Source organism: Struthio camelus, chromosome 17, assembly GCF_040807025.1.
Source record: "Struthio camelus isolate bStrCam1 chromosome 17, bStrCam1.hap1, whole genome shotgun sequence".
NCBI lineage: Eukaryota > Metazoa > Chordata > Aves > Struthioniformes > Struthionidae > Struthio > Struthio camelus.
This window is the reverse complement of record NC_090958.1, coordinates 8694702-8708670: the sequence shown is the minus strand read 5'-3', so window position 1 is coordinate 8708670 and position 13969 is coordinate 8694702. Positions and strand designations below refer to the sequence as shown.

The following is a 13969-nucleotide window of genomic DNA, read 5'->3' as shown; positions in this document are numbered from 1 at the left end:
CCATAGCAGCTATCTAGGAAACGTGGCAGATGCACACGTAGAGCTAGCAGATCTCCAAAGGGCCGGAGAAGCCTTTCATCAGAACTATGTTTTCAGACTGCCTGCCCAGCACAGCTCACACAGAGCTCTCAAACACAGCTGCAGTTTTGCTACTGAAACTAGGCAGCATGGGCTGGGTGCACAAAATAGTTTTAAAATATTTACAACCTAGGCCTGTGAAAACCTTATCAGCTCTTCTGAAGTCAGAGATCAAGCCCACACTTCCAAAAAAAAAAAAAAAAAAAAAAAAAAAAAAAAGATATCTTAGGAAATTTTGGTTCAGGTAGTCATACAGAAATATGCAGCTAGTGCTCCGGAGCTTCAACCACAGCAAAACAAAGGCACTAGAAATCCCCAGACTTCAACAAGTTCTGGTTCAAACCCTTCCTGAGATATTGTTACAGCTCTTAAGAGTAGCCATCAGCGTGTCCAACTGTTAAATAAATCAAAAAAATAATAATCCAGAAAAAAAAAATCCATGAGGTTCCCCCATTCCTTCCTTGCCAGCTAATCTAAACTCTCCCTCTTTTCCATTATGACAATACTTTTTCCTGATGAGAAGCCTGACCATTTTAGCAACACACAAAAGCTCTGATAACCGCAAATTGATTTCAGCTCAGTGACTCCATGATAGGAATTCATGTCCTCAGGTGGACTTTCCTGGAGGTGTCCTTCAGTCCCCCACTCTGCTGGATGCATTGGAGGCCTGCTTTGAAGCAGAGTTCAAGGCACTAATTCCTGCCTGCCCTCCACTGCACAGGTATAGGCACCTGCTTCTTCTAGGCACAGCTAGACCTAGACAGCTAGAGTTTCTCCTCTGCTGGGGTCAACGTTCTCTCTCCCATTCGCCTCCTTCATGGAGCTTTTCAGTACAGTGCAGAATTTCTGAGTGCTCAATACATTGACCATGAATACAGTATAAAGTCGTGAACAGGAGCATAAAAATAATATCCATGTTAAATTGCAGGCAGATTGTCAGGGACCTCTCAAGCCAATAATGGGGGATACTAAAAGAAACATTATGAGACAATCAACCATTGCATTATTAAGACATTTCAGTAAGAGATCAGTAGGATTTTTCAGGGAGGTAAACGGTCCCTAAGTTCTCAACTCCACTGAGGTGAGATTGGCCAAGATTTATCCCTCACTCCTGGGTGGAGGCTGCAACAGGACCTTCCATCTGCTACGTCTTCCTGGGACATGTTCCCTCACCTTAATACTGTCTCCTCCCAAGACTTCAGAAAGCTCTTCCCAAGAGCTACAGCTCTGTTCCAGGGTGCTGACAAGGAAGACAAGTGCTACTGGTAGCTTGGGGAGCAGCAAGATCTCTTTCTCCTCTTCCCTAATATTGGAGCAGACAGGGCAGGTAGCATTTCCCAGCTCTGGGGAATGGGGGACAGAGAAGAAACAGAGGCAGAGCAGGGCTGGAACAAGTTGTTCAAGGCATACAAGTAGTATTCTAAAGACCACAGCATCAGTACCACGTGCTATTACTGTGAGATGAGCCTATCATAACTACCTATCACAACTAATTTACATTGCAATCAAGTCAGAAGTCCCATTTACAATATAGCCAGCAAGTGACCTAGTTCCTGCAGTCCTTGGCCTGCCAAACCATTTCTTTTAGTTTTATCTGGTCAACTCCTACCTGCACAAAACTAAGCATTGTATCCTATCTAAACTATCTAAAAGAGGGTCAAAATCACATCTTCAGATATCTTACAACATGAAACACTATAGACTGTTGCGAGAATATACAGGAATGTGCTAGGAAGTATTCAAGACTCTAAAAGTATCCAAATTTGCATGACATTACTTTTGGTTACCACTCTACAGCTTTACTAAACCCACTGAAAAAAAAAAAAGAAAAAAAAATACAAGTGGGTTTTCAGCCTCACAGCATCAACTTTTCTGATAAGATTTTATAGCAACCAGTATCCAAGCCCTCAGTCCTGCAGTTCTGAATATTTAGTCCGCTTTGGCCATCGATGTCCTATTATAAATTTAAAATAATTCATTTAGCAAACACAGAAACTGCAAAATCAATTTGAATTAGAAACAGTCAAAGTGATGTATATATATCTTAGTATATATGCCCATATAAACCAGTGCAGTTTCCCAGCATTGCAAAGGGAAAGGCTGATGGGTCTGTATAAGTCCTCAAGCTAGGCTTCAGAGGAGCTGCCAGGAACTAAGCAAAAATCAAAATCTATGAATTGAAGAAGTCCCTGTGCAAAGACAGCAGTGCAGGCTGCAGTGACAGATCTGCATTCTCCAGGCTCTGTGTTCAAATATCACTTGGGAATACAGGAAAGTGGAAAATAATTTTCTTCAATAGGCCCTGATCCAAATTCACCAAATAGGAGAGCTCCTGCACTTACATGAAGCAGGATACATCTCATCTGAATAGCAAGAGTGTCAGGCCATGTAAACAAGCTCAAAATCGCACTCACCTTCTCGCTACCATCAAATCAATTCAGAAAGGCAGCCAGGCCTGTATTCAGTACTCCACCTGAAATAGCAGAGGAAGCCCAGCGAGTTTCTTGATCCCTGTCATCAGAGAAGAGGCACAGCATTCAGGTCTGCCAAAGACACTTGCACTGGGAAAAGCAGAACTGTTGCACCTGTGTAAGAGAGCAAATGGTTCCCTGGCTGCCTGTTGAGGTGGGCCCACTGTGCCTCTTTTGAAGATATCCGAGGACTAAACACTATAGTCCACTTTCCCCCACATCCAGACCCCTCCATCTGATCAGATATGTGCGCACCGTGCAACTCTGTTAGCAATATTTGCATTTTGGTCTCATGACAATGAGGGGAACAGAGGTCTCCCAGGAAAGACTATGGCGCACCCAAAGAGGTTAACATGAATCGCAGCCTACTTCACTCCTACGAGAAGGTCCCTTAGGACAGAAGGTAGCAGAGAAAAGGCTGAATGAAAGGCTCACCTGAAAAATTAGGTAGGTAACTGTTATCCCCAACTTATTGCTTGTGCAAAATGTACTAGCTCTCTGACATAGAGGCAGCTTTTCAAGGCCCTTTGAGGAGCATGTTTATGTGAGCTCAGACATACTTGTCCCAGCAAGTCTGGAAGCCAAGGGCACTTTTCAAGCAATACTCTGGATTTAGCTAAAGTATTCTCTTGTTTGTATCCATCCACCCCGTATCAGAGGACATGAATGATTAATATGAGACTAGAGAAGCTGTGTATGTCCCAAGGCTGAAGAATGTTTTCATCAAAACTACAGTGCCAGTCAGTTTTTTTTTCCTCTTTGCAATTCAGATTTCATTCATCAGCCTTTTAGTCGGACTTAAGGGAAAAAAAAAGAAAAATAAAGCAAGGAACATACAGTAAGATGTGTTGCTCTTCACTGCGGTCATTGTGAAGTCCTACAGGCTGCACTTGTCCTGTACAAGGCACCTTTAATCACAGTGAAGCACTGGGCTTGCTAGCAGCCACAAGTAGGCTTAGAAAGGAGAGCTGTAATAGGGGTTAACAGTAGGATGTTCTCTGCTGACTCTAATCCCCAAATTCAAGCAAGCAACTAGTTTGAATGGCAAAAACACACACATCCATACAAATACCAAGATTACCCCAAAGACAGGGATAGGACATTGCCAGATAGGCATTATTCTGTTGCCTTACAAGAGTGAAAACTGATTTCATTCTTACCAGATTCAGAGGTCCAGTGACCGTCTCAGGAGAAGGTGAAGTGAGGGGTATCTAAGACACCAAGGGAGGGGAGGGGAACTCTCACATTCAAGCATTCGACCTAGGAGGATTTAAGCAAAGGGGGCAGCCTGCAAGAGAGAGCAAGGTGTGTGTGGGGGGGGGGGAAGGGGGGGCAGGCAGGATCAGAGGTCTTCCAACAACCTTCGACTTTCTCAGCATACCGTCTTCTGACACTTCACATGGTAATGTCAGTGCTGATCATCGTACATAATTTTCAGGAACATAGCTAGGTTAGTGGGAAATAAAGATGAAGATGGCTACAAACAGAGACAGCTGGACGTTAACGGTCACAGAAGCAAGCTTTTCTGTGTCTTGGCTCATACTAAGCACCATAATCTAATCTCTTTTGGGAAGCTCTGAGCCCAGGCAGACTGACAGGCCATTACTGCCTTCCTGGGCAAGATCACAGAGTGATATGTAATTGTAGACTGCAGCAGATACGGTTCTCTGTGTTTGCACGTTACACCACCCTAGCGACAACAGACCAATCACATTTACTTTTTAGCAGCTCAGACACGTTTGAAGCCTGATGCTCCAGGGGATGAGTTATTTTTCTTCAGAACAGATTATTCTAGGAAGCTCTTGGCCCACTTTAAAAGAACACACAGATGCTGCTGTAGGTAGCCGAGATGTATTTTTTACCATTATTCTAACAACTAGAGGCTGCTCCAGCCCCACCCATGCTGTGGGCTCCAAGTGGGCATTCCTCACCTAGCTTTGCAGCCAAGGCCGTGTATCATTTCTGATAGCATAATAGCTGGCACACATCCTATCAGAGAAGCAACCGCTTTTCAGTGCTGGGAGCAGAATATTCTCCTTAAGAAGAAGTAAACAGGCACAGCAAGCCAAGGCCGTGCAGTGCGTTTCTCCACACCTCCAGGAGAGATCACAAACACAGAGGACGTGGGGAGTCCAAACATGTGAACTGTTCCCTGTTAAATGACGACTGTAAAAGCTGGTTTCTTAGGTTTCAGATAATACTCTCTGAGCACAGCACTGTCCGCTGCAGTTGTTCTCTGTGGCCACAGGCCAATCTGCAAGTAATTTGGGGCTTTTGGATACTTCACTTTGGAGTGAGTGGTAACTTGTACCGGAGCACTAACTTCAGTATAGCTTCAAAAGAGGTTGTTCTATTTTTAAAAAGAGGAAGGTTGTGGTAGATTTATCCTCCCTAGAGAAGAAGCCCTCTCTTCACAAAACAAAAAAGGAAGAAACAAGGTTGGTGAAACGCTGCAGATAACAACAAACCCCCCAAAGACAACGACTAGTCAAAGGGCCCGCAGTACCGACAGGCACGATTCAGTAATACAAACCAACAGACTAAACGTTACCACTCCTCCTCCAGGGCAATCACTGCGGGTTCTCACACACACTCCTCGCACTCACGCGGCTATACGCAGCTCGGCTCCAGCTGCCACGTTCGGGCAGAGCTTTCTCCGAAACAGAAAGAGATTCCAATTACATTTGCAATAATCTGATTACTGCATCAGCCATAACGTGGTTAAGAAAGGGTCTGAGAGATACCATTTTGGCAGCTGGGAGGAAGACAAAAGGAAGACAGACTTTCGTTATTTCAGCGAGCAGGAAAGATTTGCAAACCACATCCAGATTTTGTGACAGCAGTACAGCACACTGGTCCCGCACAGGACAGTTTTACTGTTTAAAACACATACAGTACAACTCAAAACAAGTTTAGGGAAGTTTTGGATTTGTAAAGCTCTGCCTCTCAGCAGGAAGACAAACCGACATTCAAAGATTTACTTACTATTTACGCTTACTTTTACATCATATGTAATTTAAAAATACAGTCAGGACACCAATCCACCTTACTACTAGTGAGCTGGCTAAAACCTACTTTGTAACTTAAGACACTTAAAATCGTTGTTTTGGAAGTGCTGCGTTCACAGGTAACGAAGAGCAGGATCAGGCCCTCATTGTTCTCTCCACGCTTATCCAACCAGGCAGAAGAAATCAAAGGGGAGAATCAAACGACCTGCTAGTCCTGGTTCCTCGGGGAACACAGAGGAGAGCATTCTAGCCTGCCGTCATCACCATCCAGACGCTGCACCGACATCCACGTGGCTCTGTCGCAACTTGGTTCCAGCCTTAAGTTCATACAATACTCCCAATCTCTAAGTGTGCACTGGCTTTACACTTCACCTGCCCAACCGCAGGTCGCTGCCCGCCTGGGAGGCCCTTGTGAGACTACGGCAGCTGCACAAAGTAGGTTCACCTCTACTGCCAGACAGATCACTTGAAAAAAGTTTCGAGTGTTGAGACGACAAGCAGCTTCTACTTAACTGTTTTCTCCCAGATCTACTGTTGCCAGAAGTTGTAACTCCCACTCTATTTACTCCATAGGAAAGCCAGCCCCACTTTGCCACTTCTTTGTTGTGGACCATGAAAAACAGCTTCATACAAACAGATCAGGTGACATGAGCACTCTCCAGGGCTTTCCAGTATCAGACAGCTACTGTTTGGGTTGGTTTACCATCTCCTTTTGAAAGCAGGCGCTTTCTGACTGCAGAACGCAGGGGGTAGAGTGGGAGGAATTCCATGATCTAGGGTGAACCTAAGAAAAGCAAAATAAAATCTATCTGCACGTCATCTGTCTATGTAGGGCCAGAGGTAAGGGTCAGCATCTGTTTGGGGAGGGCGGGGGAGACTGCAGAGTCTCTCGTCGCTGGGGCCATAAAGCTGAAGCTTCATAGATTCCCTCAGAGCTCAGCTGGGGAGAGAAAAAAAAATCATCTTTGCTTCCCCAGTCAAAGAAGAGGGGAGTGGTAGAACAAGTAGCTAGATAATCTCAAGAGACATTAAATAGTCTCTGGAAAGCATGGTGGGTGGTGAGGGGGCATTCAGATAACATCTTGCCGTTAGTACTCCTAGCAAATCTACTGACCACTACAGTAAAGATTTAAATATTTTTTAAAAAAATAATAGCAAAATGAAGTAGACAAGCGTCAGAAAATCTGAACCTCTCTCCTGACAGCGTAAATCACAGCCTAACAGCAGGACCCACAGCCAGCAGCTCTAGAGAGAGCAGCAGGTGAGCTGCATGTCGTACAAGTTCTTACGCTTCAGGTTCTCAGAAGGAAGAACCACTATAGAGCGGACTGAAGTCTGCCTCAGCTGCTCAGAGCAAAATGTTTGTTTCTAAACAGCAGTGACAGCACTGGCATTGCCCCCCATGAATCTTTTTCATACTGCTAAAAGACTACAAGGCACTTTTCAAACTATGCCTTGTAAAATCTACGTGAGACAACAGCGGGTGGAAAGAGAAGTGCAGAACTAAGAAACTTGCCCAAGATCCCAGAACATGCAGCTAACTCAGCAACAGAACCCCAGCAGAAACTGCTACAGAACAGTGTCCCCCCATTACCACGCAGTCCGTGCTTTCCTGGGGTTTTGAAATGAAATAGTGTCAGGCAGGGATGACCCTAAAAGCAGGGAATTCAGGTGCCTGAGTACCTGTCAGGCATTTAAGCCAACAAAACTGAAGACTCTAGGGCTTTGAGCAAGAATGCACTTTAATATGGTATTCTGTTCACCTGAGATAACAGGCAACTTGAGTCCTGCAGTCCACATATATGGACAAATTCCAGTGCTCTCTCCCTTATCCACATCCAATTCACTAAAAGCACAGAGAACACACTGCTCCAGAAAGGGGCACCCAGCACTCCCATATCTAGCAGAGACTAAAACAAGCACAGTTATTCCCAATGGAATTAAATAATACATCTCTCCAAACTGATTGCTTTATATTCAGCAATATGCCCGTCGGTAGCTTTCTAGAGATACAGTGGCAGAACTCTTTGGAGAGCACTATCAAGTCCTCTCAAAAGGACAAAAGTCCCTATTCGGGCATAAAGATGCTCACAAGGACATAGCTTCACAGGTAAATATTATCTATGTGCTCTCCATCTGGAGCGCACAATGTTCTTATGCATATAGATAAAATCATTTCATACACATACATCATTTCATACGTACGAGAGATCATGCCCTAGTTTTATACAGCAAGCTGCAATGCCAAGCAACAACTCCTCAATTAACAGCCTGTTACTAGTTTAAAAAAAAAAAACCTGACAACTGAGGTCGTTGCAAGGCCTCTCCACTGCATAAAGGCACTGTGTGACTTCCCCCTTGCTTATGAGCAGAAAGCACAATTGTTGGATTCTCGAGTTCGTGTATCTGCAACAAATGATAAGGCAGAATTTAAAAAAAAAAATTCTTACTCTCCTCAAACAATCGTAGTAAAAACATTCACGTTTATCACAGGCTTGATTTTCCCTATTCCCGTTACAGGAAACAAGTGTTATATAATTCATCCTAACATAAAAAATCTTTACCTAGATTCCAGTAAATATATTTAACAGAAAATATGGTTGTTAAACAAACCTCACCCCTCAAGTTCTCATATCATGCCTTCTCCTTGGAAAAAGCTGAGATCCTACTACCGTGGTCTGATTTAAGGTTTGTTGATAACTCATCTGCAGGAACACAAATTCAAGTATTGGCTCAGATCCTGTTCACTCGAGAGTTAGGTGACTTCCTTCTAGCCCTTTTTTGTAATGCAAAGTTAACAAATGATCGCTCAACTGTGAACTCAAGAAAGAATTTGAACAAAATAGCAAGCGTTCCCTGGCCAAACTCAAGATGCGCTGGCATGGCAGATCCAGACAGGAAGTTCACATAGCGTCTGTCTACACCATGTTCAGCATTATTATGAACTAAAGTCATGAAAAAGCAAAGCCAACAAGCAGACAAAAATCGGCATGTACAAAGAAGCCAAACTCTGTTGAACAAATCCCACTTGATGCTAATTAACATTAAGGCTGGCCAGAACCTGCTGCGATTCAGACTTGTACTCTCTATTCAAGCACAACTTCAGGGAAGACCGGCAGAACTAGTGACTGAACCACAGGTGCAGGAAAGGCTGGCTGGAGCTGAGAACTGCCCATGTGGTGATGGAGCACAGGCCTCATCAGAGCATGATAGCTGGGAACAGTAGCCAGCCAGCTAATCACACACTGAGCTCTCGTGCCTTTTGTGTTTGTTTTATGAAAAAGAGGTTCTGCCAACTGCTTTCAGATCAAACTTCTTCCTAAGCAGGAAAGAAAAAAAAAATTCTTATAAAGTGATGCTGATAAACCAGAAACATAGTCCTCCTGAAGACATAAGCCTTTTTGGTTAAGTAAAAAGTTGCCACCAGCTAATGTGCAAGACAGAGATGATGAGCCATCTGGTGAAGGTTCCTGCTAAGCTTGCTATGTTACCCCCTATGCTGACGAAAGCAGAAGGGGGATCAGTTACATTCTGTCCTTGTCTGCAATTGTGTGGTCATCCTCAGGAACGAGCCACTAAGCTTTCCACCCGAACCAGGAATTTTAACTGTTCTGAGCTTTCAGCAGTCCATTTTATTATCACTGGATCCCACAAAGCACTAGCTAAATATAATTATTTAAAATAAAACTGAACCACTGCTTGTCTAAAAGCTGACTTTATCCTAAAGCTTTACCAACCTTTGTTATTTTTGCCCTTTTGTTTCCCTCCGTAAAACTGCAACTGCCAGGAGGCTTCTCAGTCATCTAGAGAGCATCAGTAAACAAGAGCAGAGACAGATGGCTGCAGCTCAGTTTAAATCAGCACTAGATCTAGCCGCTCCCCTGCATTACTTCTACTCCCCGTAAGACAAACACATATGCATGAGACCAAACAGGAATGCAGTAGTCCTGGATAGAAAACACATATGTGTATACAATCTGATAAGGAAGAAGTCACCATAAGGACAGGGTAATGAGGTTTCATGTACAGTGAACATCCATTACAAATGCACAGCCTTCCACTAACACAACAATGGGAAATGGGGGGTGGGGGGGGAGAGATGGTGGTGGTGAAAATTTCTGCCAATATTTTGCTCATCCAAAATATTGCAGGCACAAAACAAACAGCAGGGGAGGGACAATCAGGAATCCCCTTCCAGCTAAGTTACTCTCCTGTGAGCTTGTGCATCAAACCGACAACCGAGGAAAGTGACACAACCTAACAGGCCTCTCTGTGAGCCTCTTCAGGACTCTGATTCACCTGCTACTTCAGGAACTAAATCATGTCGTCAATATTCAAGTTAATCCTTTATTAAAACTATAGATTCAGAGAGGGGAAAAAAAACCCGCAAGATAACTCATGAACTTAGAACGACAGAAGTCGATGTCCACATACATTCAGTGAATCTATCTGAATCAACCCCAACTCCAAATGCACTGAGATCACACATAAACATCTGCATACCTGAATAGCTTACATAAGAATGGGTTCAAACATGCCCCACTCTTCCTAAAGCAAACATTTTGACTCTGCTAAAACTAAATTAACAGCTCTCCCTCAGGGCTTCCTAATATTCTAAGTTCTTCCCTCCCTCAGTGATAGCAGAAAGCTGCAAGAACAGGGCTGCACAATCATCATCTCCAATCAGCTCTAATTGAAGGATGACACGAGACAGAATGGGAAACTAGCACCCCAGTTAATACAGGCAGGGAAAAACAAGATTATGGGAGGGGCATCATTGCTGGTGAAAGCTCCAGCCAAACCCTCAGGTTTTGACATGCTACCACCTCTGGGGTAGAGCTTAGCTACTTCTCAGTATGAGAGGGAGGGAAAGATCTGGCCATGCACACTGGGCAGCTCTGGTCCCTTTTACCTCATACGACTGGAAACTTTTGAGAACTGACTTATGCAGCATTCAGTTGATCCTCTCAAAGAAGATTCCTGAGTCAACCTTTCTGGGAATCAAATCCATGTTTCTAAAATGCAGTCTGAGGTATACAACTTCCAAGAATTGGACAACTACAAGATGTGAGCAAGTTGCTCACGTTAAACAGTTGCCCCCTTTCAGCAATTCACCCAGGATCACCTAGAAAACCTCTCCCATTCATTTCCATGATGCTATTTCCCACTCCATACATGAAAAACTACTCAAAGAGCTGTTTAAATAAGAGGTACACACCTGTATCCCCATGGAAACAGCTGTCCTGATGACATCTCCCAGAAGGCAAATCACCATCATTTGGCCAGATCTGTCCTGTTTTTCGTACGCCCACAATAGTAGCCTCAGACACAATGACCTGCTGCTGCTGCCGGTGCCGTTTTTGAGACTGAGGGGTTGGTGGACTGCTACTGTCGAAGGATTGCTGGGAGTTCTGGGAGGGAGAACGGCTTTTATCCCGATACATGCGGTAAGTGGTGGGGCTGGGGGAGACATGGCTGGACTGCCCTGAAGAGAAGTCTTCCTCACTGGAGGTAAGGTTCTCATTGGAGCTACAGTCAGGAGTATATCCTCCTCCAATATCTTCAAAACTCCTGGGGGAATAAGATCTCCGGGGCCAAGTGAGATGCTTTTCCTGATCAGCTGTGCTCTGATTTCGCAGGATAGGTCCTTTCCCTTCTCCTTCCCCCATCATTCCACCAACGTAGATACTTTGATAGGGTTGAAAGTCCATTGGCTGCCAAGGTGGGCGATTGCTGCCATTGGCATTAATCAGATTATCTTTGAGAAACCTGGGGTTCAGTTCAGCATCCTCATATTCTCCATCATAGCCAAAGCTGCTCTCCGAGGATCTTCCCCTGTAAGTGGGCCTCTGGAACTCACTAAAGCTGGGTACCACGTTAGAAGGGAGGGAGTGCAAGGACTTTTTGCGTTCCATTTGCATGGCTTGGCTACCAAGGGAGCTTATTTTATCAGAAACATCTTTGTCGTTGACCTTCACTAGACCCTTCTCGTGATGATACTCCATGTTCACATAAAAAGGCTTTTCAACAACATCCTTGTTATCTCCAGAAGAATGGGAATTAACCTTTTTAATCCTCTCAAAATTGGACCTTAGGGCTGCCACACTTGTGGTGTTCCCTCTGTCTTTAGAAAGAGGTTCAAATGATCCCTCCTTCTCAGCAGATCCCATCAGCCTGCGGGTGGAGGCTGATCTGTGTTTTGAAGGAGATCCATCTGCATCACAGCGATTCTCGGTATCTTCTGCAACTCTTTTCAGTTTCTCCTCACCATAGTACTTACACCTATCCTGCTCTCCCTCTCCATGATGGGGGCTGTCCAGGGGCGACAGGTCTGACCCATCACTCTGGGTAGAGAGCTTCCGTAGAGAGGGTATCCTGGGTTTGAACTTTTCCTCCCCGTGGTGTGACTTACTTTTTTCATATTCATCTTGGTCAGCAGACTGGTGATGATGCAGGTCTTGGATTTGCTGCTCTGCACCCCCTTCAGGCAATTGAGAAACACGTTTAAAACCCCATCTCTGTCTATCATAGCTTTTCTTCTCCTTTGCCAGAAGAGTCTGCAGGTAAATCATGCGGAACCTCTCCTTGTTGACCTCCATCTCCAGTCTCCGGATAGATGCTTTGCACATCTCTAGCTCCTGTTCAATGTCTCCCACAGATTTCAGCTCCATTTTGGGAGGCTCAGAGTCTGCAAATTGTGCTTTCCAAGCCTCCACAAACCCCACAGGGTCCACCATTTTGCATACAGGAGTAAGTAAGGAGGGAATAAGGGAAGCTGGAGAGAGATGGGTGGAGAGAATAAACCAACCGGATCTCACATGTAGAAGCACAAAGACCTCCGGCAGGGTCAACTCAACGCGTCTCTTTCACGGTCCATGCACGGAAACCGGGAGGGAAACGCCAATCCTCGGAGCAGCCTCTCCTCCCGGGCTCCTCCAGCTCTTGCCGGCCCCCAGCCCCCGTGCAGCCGCTACTCGCCCCCCGGCATGACCGATCTTTTGCTCGCGAACAACAACGCTGCCACCTCGGCGCTCCCAGAGCGCTTCAAGGGGGGGTGGACAAAGGCGCGGGCTGCGCGCGGGGGAGGGAAGGTAAATCTCGGCCCCCGCCCACCCACCCACCTCCTGCGCCGCCGTCCTGGGCACGGTCCTCAGTGCAGCCGCGCTCAGGAGCCGCCGCTCCGCGCTCCCCTCGCCAGCCCCCGTGTTGTGCTTTCTCTTTCTCTCTCCTCCTTTCCCCCTGCCCCTTTCCCTGTCTCCTCCTCCCGGCTATTGTGCTGTCCTCCGGGCGCACACGCTCTCCGCAGCCTCCGCGCCGGGCGGCGAGGCGGCGGCGCGACCCGCGGCCGCTACCCCTCGGTGCCCGAGCGCCGCGCGGCCCCGCGGGAGCCCCCCGGGCGCGGCGGCGGCGGCGGCTGGCGGCGCGGCGGCGGCGGCTGCCCGCGGCTGCCCATCTCGCGGCCCGGCTCTGGCGGCGGCGGCGGCGCCCCGAACCGCAGCGCTGCGGAAGGGGAGGAGAGGAGAGGGAAGGAGCCCGGCGCAGCGATTGACACGGCGCTGGGGCCTCTTAAAGGGGCAGCCGGGCCGGCGGCGGGGCCGTGCCTGCCCCGCTGCGCTGCGCGGCCGCGCTGCGGGCCCTTCCCCAGGCACGCTCCGAGGCGGCTGCTGGCGAGACAAAGGCACCGAGCTGCAAGTGCCTGTGTGCTCACGGCTGCGCCCGCTTGCAGCCGCAGGCCTGGACACCTTGGCAGACAGTCACGCGTGTGCCTCCTGCGCCCACGGAGGTCCATACACCTACCCTCTCCCAGACTGCGCGAACACCAGGACATCTCTGCGCTCACCCTCGTCTTCGGAGCAACGCTGCCGGGCAGGCACTGCTGTAGCTCACCCCTTCAGCAGTCACATTTGCCCCCACACCTGTCAGGTGCAGTTTGTCACTAGGGCCTGTCATTCACTCCACCCTTCCTGCCTTGTCAGCCTTCGCCAGAAACGACAAGCTGGATTTCTGAGCTGGGCAACTGGGACTCAGGCATCGCTATGATATTAATGACCACCTGCTTTGCTCAGTTGGTAGTCTCGCTTTTGCCCTGTCGACAACTAGGCGCTTCAGGCCCCAGCTCTGGGTCGGGGTGGTGAACGATTTAAACAGAAGCATAGCCACTGAGTTTTATTCCTTCTCAAATCAAGGTATATGACTTTGCCTAAGCCCCTGTATCCTCTCCATGCTCTAATTCAACCTTTGGAAAAGTGATAATAAATACAGCTGGAATTCCAACTTGTCCTGTTTGGACAAGGGAAAAAGTATCAATATGTACATCTCAAATCCCTCATAAATCTGCTTTTTTCATGTCTGAGGTGGGACATACCATCAGAGTGAGGTATATATTTTCTGGTATATGTTACTAGAAAAGAT

At 46.7% G+C, this 13969-nt stretch overlaps 1 protein-coding gene across 2 annotated transcripts in view; it reads right to left on the bottom strand.

The window, feature by feature from the left end:
* BCR (BCR activator of RhoGEF and GTPase) overlaps positions 1-13400 on the bottom strand; it is a 107482-nt gene extending 94082 nt beyond the window's left edge. The window contains exons 1-2 of one of the 2 annotated variants that reach the window (XM_068910878.1): positions 13355-13400; positions 10776-12332 (exon numbers count right to left, since the gene is read on the bottom strand). In XM_068910878.1, the coding sequence (XP_068766979.1) occupies positions 10776-12332; positions 13355-13385 (1588 nt within the window). In that variant the 5' untranslated portion in view covers positions 13386-13400. Of the gene's footprint in view, positions 1-10775; positions 12333-12678; positions 12849-13354 lie in introns of those variants that run through there. The other variant, XM_068910877.1, reaches the window with a different exon arrangement.
* Between the last annotated feature and the right edge of the window lie 569 nt (positions 13401-13969).